This window comes from Kryptolebias marmoratus, linkage group LG22 (assembly GCF_001649575.2).
Source record: "Kryptolebias marmoratus isolate JLee-2015 linkage group LG22, ASM164957v2, whole genome shotgun sequence".
NCBI classification, from domain to species: Eukaryota; Metazoa; Chordata; class Actinopteri; order Cyprinodontiformes; family Rivulidae; genus Kryptolebias; species Kryptolebias marmoratus.
In genome coordinates, this window is record NC_051451.1 from 11,053,569 (window position 1) to 11,064,172 (window position 10,604).

The 10,604-nt window shown below is 41.5% G+C and overlaps 1 protein-coding gene across 4 annotated transcripts in view; it reads left to right on the forward strand.

Annotated features, from left to right (window-relative positions):
- The first annotated feature begins 27 nt into the window (after window positions 1-27).
- The window catches only part of pitx3 (paired-like homeodomain 3), a 22,823-nt gene continuing 12,246 nt past the window's right edge, over window positions 28-10,604 (forward strand). For 2 of the 4 annotated variants that reach the window (XM_037973681.1, XM_017421740.3), the window contains exons 1-2: window positions 28-148; window positions 8,122-8,239. In XM_037973681.1, the coding sequence (XP_037829609.1) occupies window positions 8,131-8,239 (109 nt within the window). In that variant the 5' untranslated portion in view covers window positions 28-148; window positions 8,122-8,130. Of the gene's footprint in view, window positions 149-7,393; window positions 7,974-8,121; window positions 8,240-10,604 lie in introns of those variants that run through there. The other 2 variants (XM_037973682.1, XM_017421739.3) reach the window with 2 other exon arrangements.

Below are 10,604 nucleotides of genomic sequence, written 5' to 3' on the forward strand. Positions count from 1 at the left end.
GGGGGGTGGGTGGGGGGGTGGGGGAGGCCGAACTGGGAACTTTTTTTCCGCCTGTGTCATCAGCCGACCCGGGGCCAGGACACCCATCTGCGCTCAGCGAAGCTCTCTGCCCTTTCCACGGATTAAAGTAACCAGACCAGGACTCCATGTAGGTGTATTTCAGCGCTCTTCAGCCTCTTTAATTTGACTTCTTTTGTTTGTGTTCGTAAGTGTGTAAAAGCTGGATTAGAAAAAAAGAAAAAAAAAAGGCAAGGTTAAGATGAAGATGGAGACTCAGCAAAAGGTGCAATATATATATGTGTGTGTGTATATATAAATGTTAGATCCATGCACTATATGGATTTTAAATTCTAGAATATACATATTTTGTGTTTTGGTCTTACATATATATTTATCAAATGTCCAGTTGGCCTGTTTTCTTTCTGTCTGTCTGTCTGTCTGTCTGAGTGAGGCCTGTTTGGTGGTTGGCACAGTGTGTAAAGTGTGTAAACAGAGTTTCTATTTACCACCTCCTACCCTTCCAAAAAAAAAAGCTGTTCTTCATTCACACTGGACAGAACTATTCTGACCAGGATCGGTGTCAGGAACAGATTGTGGTTCCTGGCAAAAACAAACAAACACAAAACAAAAACATAAACAAACAAAAAAACTATGATGTTGTAGAAAAAGAGATAAAGCAAAGGAGAGGTCAAAAATCTGTTGGAGTGTGGAGGATATTGTTAGGCGGCAGGCGATGAAAGCTACATGACACTGTTGAAAACACACACACACACACACACACACGGGCAAATAGCTCAACTTGTGCTTTACTTGAAATAACATCTGGTTGCAGATGACCTGATGTGACCAAGATGGGGAAAAAAATAAAACTTTCAGTATTTCAGAAATAATAATAATAATAATAATAATAATAATAATAATAATAATAATAATAATCTAAAATCAAACAAGGTCCCATATTTAATTTATTTATTCTGCTGTATTTTGTTTCTGTTGCTCGTGTTTGTTTTTGTCAGCAGATTTTTATTATTATTATCATTATTATTTTAAAATAATGTTTCACTGAGTCAAAGAAAATAAAGTTAAAAAAAGGAGCTAAAACGAATCTAATAAAATTGTTTCCATATGACTGAAAAGCGGAGTTAATGGGATGAAAGAGCTTCCTGTTTAAGCAACAAGGGGGTTAAGTTAAAAAATAATAATATTTTCTCATTAAAAGAAAATCTAATTTTTATCACTGCTGATGGAGGGGAAAAAGGATGAAAGACGGTTAAAAAAAACCAAAACAACAAGGCATTTAAATATGTTTCGGTCGGGATTAGGTCTAAGGAACATCCGGGTCCTTGCGCTGACCTTCCTCTTTTTATAGCTTCTTTTGCATCTATCCTCGATTCCGGACAAATGGAAATAATATTTGTTTAATTCAGATCCACGTTAGGCCTCGGGGTGTAAATGAAAATGTGTTTTTGTTTGTTTTGTTTTGTTTTTTACTGGTTTTCACTCAGCCGTGCATCTGCAGGCCGCTGCTGCTCAAACTGGGAGGCCGCGCAGGATTAAAAATAAAAAATAGATTAAATTAAAAAAAAACAGGCATTTTTTGTTTTACACAAATATGAGCTCAGATTTACAATTTTTTTTAAATCACTCGTAAATTCTACAAAGTTTCAAATGAATCCCACAACGACAGGGAGGATTAAAACAGACCAAATAAAATAATCTACTTAGAATAATTTTATTTGTATGTTTTCATTATATTTAAAGGGGTTTGGTGCGTAATTTGGATACGGTTTGCGCAAAACATATTTATTTATTTTTGATGCAGCGCGCAAAGAGAACCGTTAATAGAAATCAGAATTATTGCAAATAAAATAAAATAAAATAAATATGAATAACTAAAAAAAGGCGCCTTGTCTTTTAGATATAAAACCAAGTGGAAAGCGCTTTTCCACAAATTCTAAAAGTATTTCCAGTCTCTGTCTAATGAAAGCGGTGATTTTTTTTTTTTCCTTTTACCCCCCTTCTTCTTCTTCATTTGATCAGCTATAATAAGTTGTGGATGTGTTAATCACTGCGGAGGGCTTCTCCCGGCCCGAGCAGCCAATTATTTGCGGTGATTGTGCGCCAGGACCCGCCGCGGCCTCAATCATATGCAAATGGGCGCCGGAGCGCAGCGGGAAAATTAACATCTCCAAACATTGGACCCAAATTCCATCTGCCGCCTCTTCCAGGAAGGCCCTTAATAAGTTCTCAGACAGCAAAGTGACACACATCTTAATCAACTCTTTAATCCCGGGAATTAATTCTCGACGCGTTTATGAATAATTCCGGGGGGAAGGAGGAGGAGGAAGAGGAGGAAGAGGAGGGGGGGACGTGGTGCGTGCGCGCGCGGCACCATCTCCACGCCAGATGGATCTCCTGGAGAAAAAAAAAGAGCGGATTTTAGGAGGCGCGTTATTATTTATTTTTTATTATTATCATAACCGGTATTTAAATGAAGCTCCTCGCAGAGGCCCGCGCAGCAGATGTAGATTAAAAACTGCTGGGAACAAAAATGCCTGGTGCAAAAAGTTTCACCCGTGGTTGGGTCGTCGGACATTTTAAACCGGAAGTTGACCGAACTGAATCTGACCGGTTCTCTGCTTTACAATGTCATGAATAAAACCGGTGAAAAGAACTTTAAGAAGATATTAAACCTTGTTGTCTTTGTTAAAAAATGTAGTTTGTTCTAGACTGAGTCTGAGTTCCTGAAATAGCAAAGCTGTTGCTAATAGCGGTTAGCAACAGCTAGCTAGCACAAACCTTAGTTTTAATTAAATTAGGCCTATCTAAAAAGACTTGGGTTTTTCTTTTTGACTCAACTTATTAGCTAGTACCTGCAAATCAACAAATTAGTCAGTTTAATCCAAGTTTTGGGTGGAACCTTTAACCTGGTATGTTGAGTTAAACATACCCAGGGTTGGCCTAGCACTGAGTTACAAGTTGAGTTGTTTTTAACCTGCAGTTTTTTTAGTGCGGCAAGAGGTTGCAGCAGGTAGTGGGACATTTATTGTAGCTTTAATCTGATAATAAAATCCCTTCACCTGTCACCTGCAGCTCCAGGGGCCACCGGTAACCTTTCAGTGGCCACAGTGATGGTTGAGGGGTCTTGAAATCATCTCTGTTGGGGGGAAAATTTTCAGGTCTGGTTGCCAGGTAAATATTTTTGAAATGCACAAGGGTGTTTTGCAGAAATCTAAATCAAGCTGACGTTCGTTGGACATATCCTTGACGTTTGGCCTGTACAAATAGAGGGACAAGATATATTGTCAACACATTGTGCTGTTTGGAGTTTTTGCAGAGGCCCCAAAGCGCTCCAGGAAATAGCCAGGACCCTGCGAGTGTGACACTGTCAGCTCGTTAGCTCGGCGAGAGCATGTTGGCCCTTCCGGGGCCAAGAAGGAGAAAGAGAAGGAGAAGGAGGAGGCTTGGGGGGATTTTTGGAAATTGAATACGGCAGACCCCCCAGGTGGGTGCATGTGTTTGCAGTTCGATTAGGAGGGGTGGTGGCTTACTGACACCTTGTTCTCCTCCTGCATTGGAACCCTCTGAACCTCTCATCAGCAGGCTGTCCGCTCATCCATCACTGCCACAGGTGGATGAAGTGCCTCATGTACTGGCTCATATTATTATTTCCGTCTGGAAAAAAAAAAAAAACCTCAATATGATACTCAATATGAGCTCACAAAGGAGGGCAGCTGTCCTCTCATCTGGCAAACCTGGACTGAACTGACCCCATCGACATTTGGGATTCCCCTCAGTGAAAGAGTTGCTTCTTGAGTCGGTCAACATCTGAAACGCTCCTGCGTTGAGCCTCTGAAGGAAAACCTCAGCCTGAAGGAAACAGAAGCCCAAACAATCAGCAGATCGATGTGGACCTTTAACCCTCCCGTTGGCCTTTTGGGTCAAATTGACCCGAAGTTACAAGGGCTTCTCTGCCTCTCTTCATCTCTCGCTTTTGAGGGCTTCGAGAGAGTTAAGAGTTGTTTGTGTGCCTGTAATATTCATGGCAGCCTATGAACAGGGGCCTCTCCAAGTCATTTGTTGACTCCACCGAGTCATTCTCAGCAGTAATATTTGTCACAAAGAAGCAGAAAACTGATCTTTGTGCCCCACGAGTCAACTTTAACCCACAAATCCATATCAGAGGCCGATTACTGGCTAACCTCAGCGCAGAGGCAGTGTGCTTACTGAGGTAATCTTTCCACTGGGAGGATTGACCTTATCCTCCACTCTTGCATCTCTTTTTTTTCTCTCTCTCTCTCTTTTTTTTCTTTCCCATGGATGCAGCGATAGCCTCCGGCCGACAGCCGAATACCAATTTTCCCGCTTCTAATCTTTTGTGAAGTGCAGGCGATCCTTCTCACGGACGCTCAACACAAAACAGATGCAAGTGTTTGTCTGCAGAGTCTTGGGGCAAGTGTCGCTCGCGATCATACGAATGTGTGGCGCTCTAAAAGGTTGGGCCGGGTTAGAGAGAAGTGCGGTGCATGGAAGAGTGTCGATCCGACTCCCAGATGATCAGGAAGCTAAGCCTTTATTCGAAATATGCAAGTCGTCATCTCAGTCTGCTCCTTCATGTCAGTGGTACCCAAACTTTTCAGCTTCCACCCCTTAAAATGACAGCAGCAGAAACCCGTGACCCCAACTATCTGTCTTGAAAGTATGCAAATGTTTCAGTTAGGACCAATAACACACAATTATAAAGATTAAAAAAAAAACAATTATAGTATTATAGTATTTTTAATTATTAATTATTATATTATTAATTATTAATTAATTATAGTATTTTTATTGACTCTAAACAACACGCTTTATTTCCCATACCGATAATGACAATAAAAGTAATTACCAATCATCTTTAAATGTCGTTATTTTGTCTTGAAAATCATCTCAAGCCCCCAAATTTGATGTTTTGTGACCCATGGGGAGCCCTAAGCTTTGGGAATCGCTGCTTTATGTCATCAAACAAAAACAAAACCTGAGAGTAAATTAACAGAAAATTTTGTTTAGGAATTTTACTAAAAGTCATAAAAAAAGTTATTTGCCTGCTTTTGAACAGAGCTAAAACAGGACTAAACTTTGTAACTTTGTAACAATTTAGAGTGCTGTTTAAAATTACCCTAAATGTTCAATTTTTTAAAACTGAAAACGTCTAAATTTAGCTAACATCCTTAGGAAATATCACTGTATTTCGACCAAGAGCTATGCTACAAGCATGTCAAAAGTTTTAAAGACGTCCATTTAAAATTGTACAAATGTTCGCTGCATGTTGCCATACTAAGGAAACAGAGCATGCCGTTTATTCCGACTGTTTGCAGATGATATGATGATATACGTTATATGTTATATTGTTCGAACTCTGAGTGTGGCCTTTCAATCCTCCTAAAGGTGGCGTCTCACTGGGCTACGACTGTTGGCGACGAAATCAAAACAGTGTTTGCGAGGGAGACTTTAAAATGTTTCAAACCGCTCTGTTTCGTGTGAGAGTCCCTTTGTGTCGCTGTAAATTTTGAGCGCGCTTGAAAATTTGTCCCAGGACAAATTTAATCTTGATATAGTTGCAAAGTAGTCGTGAGTGTCCGGAGCCCTAATCGGGTTTTGCAGACTCATGCTTCTGCCAAAACTCCCAAAATTGGCCCAAACATTTTGCGCAAATGTGCCGCTTGTTGGGATTTTCCTGCAGTTTCTGTCTCCAGCTGGTCACCTAACAGTTGCAGCCCAGTGAGATTTTTCCTTAACTTAGTAAGAAATGGTCTTCTAAAAAAAAAGGAAAATATTGTCGCCTTTGTGTTAGAGGAACAGATACGGAGCTAAGAGTTTAAACTCCGTCAACCTGGAGCCAGTCAAGTTCGAAACCAGCACAAATGTTTTCACGGGAACTGCTCAGCGGATTGTGTGTTTGAAACAACTTTGGCGTGAAGCTGATTTTAGTCCTTTCTGCCGTATCAAAACTTCAGTCCCTTCCAGTGTGCTCAAACATTTGTGACGTGACGCGTGTTGCATTTCGTTGGACCAGACAAATTCCATGAAACGAATGATGTTGTTGTGACATTCTGACTCGGTGCCCGTTTAACATGCTGCATATTGAGCTGGGTGACAACAGGCAGATCTATTTTATCAGTTGAAGGAGAGGAAAATGAAATATTTAAAAGAAAGCAGATGTCGGGGATTTTGATGTGTAGCCACCGTCCCTTCTTCAAAGGGAATTTAATTGTATTATGGTTTTAAATACATATATTTCAGCATAAAGGTCTTCTCTGTGTAGAATGATTAACATGTATAAAAAGGTCTGCAGTTGACTTTGTAGTCGGGCCTTCTGAACCGAGGCCAACGATCCTTTTTGTTTCGTCTGTCTTCACTAACGACCCTGAGGTCAACAATTACACATATTTGTTACGTTACAGTCGGATCCCGTGCGAGTCGGAGCCTGCACGGAGCGCGTGGAGCGCAGCTCGGGAGCAGCAGCGGCGGTTTGAAGTAATGAAGCTTGGGTTCGATACGTGTTGATCTAATTCATTTGCCCTTTATTTGATGTCCAAACAAAACCAAATTACTGACAATCCTCAACTCAAGTTTATTTATGGTCAAACAAGCAGAATTCTGTTTAGTCAATTATTATTATTTTTTTTCCCTACTGATACACGTTACTGATTGGTTTATTGCACATCAGGGATTATTGGAAGAGCAGAGGGTTTATTGATGTTCGGAGGATCTGGTTCCGACACCTTCAGACGGTGCGATAATTGCTTTGGTTCAGGTTCAGTGACGTCAGACAGGCAGTGTGCTGCTCTTGTTGCTCCAAGTGTGTGTGTGTGTGTGCGGCATCAAAAGGCACATGTGACCGGAATACAAAGGGCTGCCACGGTGATGAACACTGCAGGGAAGCACATTTAGGATGAATGTGGAGTGTGTGTGGGTGGGTGTGTCATCCTGCTGCTTCTGTCTTTCAAAGGTCGTAACCACAGAGCCGAGTAGATCATCAACCGGGTCCGTTCATACCTTCAGGAAGGACACGACTTCTGCCAGAGGATGTCACAGGAAAACGCAGAGCTGTGTTTGCTTAAGACGCCGTCTTCCTTCTAATCTCCGATCCCTGTTCGTTGCACCTCGCAGCTGAAGTTTTACGATGAGGTTATCGGCGCACGTTGTTGTTTCTGCCTGGATCCCGCCTCCGGCCAGGCAAAAGAAATTTGACTTGATTTGATTTGCATCAAAGCCATAAATCATTCCTAAACATCACCCGGCTCGGGCACATTTGCGCCCTCCTCCCTTTCCAGATCGTTGAGGTGTTAACTACTCCAAGTGGGTGGGTGGGGGAGGTCAACCGGGAGCTATTGAGAAGCCAACACGTCGACATTAACCGACTTTGGCCTGAAAGTGTCCCAGCGAGGGGCCTTTGTTGGGCTCCTCGTGTCCCCCCCCCCTACCACCACCACCAAAATAGAGGCGATCCGGGACAGGTCTTGTTATAGCAGCTTGTGTCAGCCTCCTCTAAAAAGGATTGGCCTCCACACGGGGGCCAATGGAAAGACTGGGGAGAGAATAGAAACAAGCATGTGATGACAAATACAAACAATCGTACACAAACCGTTACCACATCCAGACTGAATTCAGCTATTGTCAACTTCTTTTAAATCTCTTTTTTTTTCCAAATTCTGCATCACCAAAAAGAATGCAGTTTCCTTCCCTTTTTTTGGGGGGGGTAAAAAAAAGGACCATTAGCAGGTTTTTGCAGCGATGGACATACCTGTGTTATTACTTATGTGGAGATAATCTGAGAGTGAATTTAACCCAAACCGGACAAGAGTGTGAGAACAGAGACAGGATTCGGGAAGGAGTGTGAGACATGCCCAGCAACAACAGAAAACTGGGACTATCCAGGTGTTGAGCGGACTCCCGACCTAATCCAGATCTGCCACAATAATCCTGCAGGGGTGAGACCCGACGGTGACGACGCAGAACAGATACTTTGATTTGAACAGATAGCTTGATTTGTACGATTTGTTTAATGGATAAAAAGTTAGTTTTCAGGGTTGCCTGTCTGATGCCTGTTTCTCTTCCTCTCTCTGTGTGTGTGTGCAGAGCCTGGTTATGGATTTTAACCTGCTGACGGACAGCGAGGCCCGCAGCCCGGCGCTGTCGCTCTCCGACTCGGGGACCCCGCAGCACGAGCAGGGGTGTAAGGGCCAGGACACCAGCGGTAAGTCGACCAACACGCACACACATACCTCATCTGTCACTGCAGATTAACACATTAAATCACACTGGTTTCCTTCCTCTGGGGTAATGGAAGAAAAGACGTTTCTGATAAATATATATTTTGGAAACACACAAATAAGCTGATTGATAAACGACTGATCCACACCTAACCTTAACCTGCGTTTGTAACAACTTAAGTTGACAAAACGTCCTTGTTTTGATGCTTAAACTGTATAAGAAATGTAAAAAGAACCAAGAGCAAACAAAATGTTAAAGCTGCTGCCATTGGCTCGTTAGGGTCACCATGGTAACCACACACTCCGTCTTTCACTCCCTGACAGCACTCTCGAATTCCACATTGATACAGAAACACTGGTCAGAGTGTAAAGCTTGTTACGTACAACCAAGAGAACAAAGCTGGTTCTGGGCGGGGCGGGAAACTTGAGTGGCGTCGTGGCGGGAACGTCGACGTCCCGCGCAGGCGGCGCGTTGAGAACAAGCTGCAAGAACGCTCAGAGCAGGGTCGGGAGAAAAAAGGAGAAAACAAAATGGTCTTGTTCTTTTTCTTGCAGCCCTGGGAGAGAGAACGTTTTTCTTGGTTCTTGTGGAATTTGAAAAGAAATCCTGAACCTTAAGCTTGCAGAAGCATCTGATCAGTTATTTATTTATTTTTTTTTATATGTGCCTACCCCCCCCCCCATGATTTTGAGGTAGAAACTATAAAAAGTACAAGTACCACAGAAATAGGAAAAGCCTGGCAGCTTGAAAGTGTCACATCATTAAAATCTAAGTTATTTATTTTCAGGTAAATTCTTCATAAAACCTAAACTGCTGATTTTTTTTATTATTTGACTTTGGTTTTACCAAGAGAAATGTTTGAGAACCGGCTTTCACTCACACATATGACCCGATCATGAACATTTAAACTGCTACAAATATTAAAATCCCCGTTCAGACATGTAAAGTCCAGCTCTCTGTGGCCTGTTTAAACTTTAATCAATGTTTCTGCTGTGAAGTAAATCTGAGCTGTACCCCATATTGTTGTATAAGAAGCAAATTATATGCATTTTTTTTTTTTGTACTGCTATCCTTATATAAACAACTTTCAGGGGAATTAAATGTGCAGAACCTCGATTTTCCTAACACTTAAAGCAAACAAAATGAAAACAAACACACAACATGCTTTTTTTCTTTTGAAATAATCAAGAGTTGAGGCCTCCGGGCCAAAAGGCTCCAACCTAATCCTCCTCCGTCGCACTTTGAATATGGAAATGCTCTTTTCCTACCGAGAGGCGCAGAGTCGGAGCGCATTAAGAACCAATAAAACCCTCAGATTGGACTCATCTGGACTCTCGCATCAACCCATGTGCATTAGGGAACAATTTCAGAATTATGTGTTTCCGTGATCACGCACACCTGAGGGGCCTGAATGCGTCGTAATTCCACGTTTCGACCCTGAATCATGTGCTGTATATNTCCATCAGCCTGCCTCTGGGACAGTGTGTGTTTATGTGTGTGTAACCTTATCTAATTGCTAAACTGTCAAACACTAACTATTTTGGGGAGACGTGGTGTAAAAATGCTTTCATGTCTCTTAAAAGAAAAGGAAGACTCATTTACTGAATCCCCGTTTGACCCTCTGGCTTTGCTGACTGATGGCTCTGTTTCAACAAACTTTTATTTTAAAGAAAAAAAAATCAGGAAAATCATTGGAATTTTCCTTAAATTGTTGTTTTTTTCACTTAACAAAAAGATTCTAAAAGATTCAATCATTCGATTGCAAGTTATTAAAAAAAATATCTACAAATATGAAACAAGCAATATGCAAGCCATTCTGCTCACCTCAAATCATTTGGAATGGATTTTTCACAAGATAGTTTCAGGATTTTTGGGCATCGAACAAATTGAAAGTTGGCTGTTTTTCTTTACCTTTTTCGCTCACTAAATTTTAATGGGGAAGAACTGAATTGTTTGTGCAATTTAAGTCACATTTAAATAGGCTTTCTGGAGCAGTTTTTGTTGAATATTCGGGCAAATAGCCACGTCCCACCACCTGCTGAAGAGTAAATACAATAGTTAAAGCGAGACCAAATACCCCTTAAGAAGTTTCTTTTTCTTTCTTTCTTTTTTCTCCGTGCCAAACCAGGGGAAACACTTGTCAGTTTTTACCTGCTGGGGTTTTTTTTTTTTTTTTTTCTGCATCATCATTATTTCTTAGTTAAAACAGTCTTTTTACTATTCTATACAATGACCAAAATAATGACGCGTTTAATTGTGGGTTTTCTGAGCCGCTCCTAACCGCACGGAGCTGACGCCTGAGCCTGAGGCGCGGAGCCACGACTGAGTCAATCTGCTCTAATGTAATA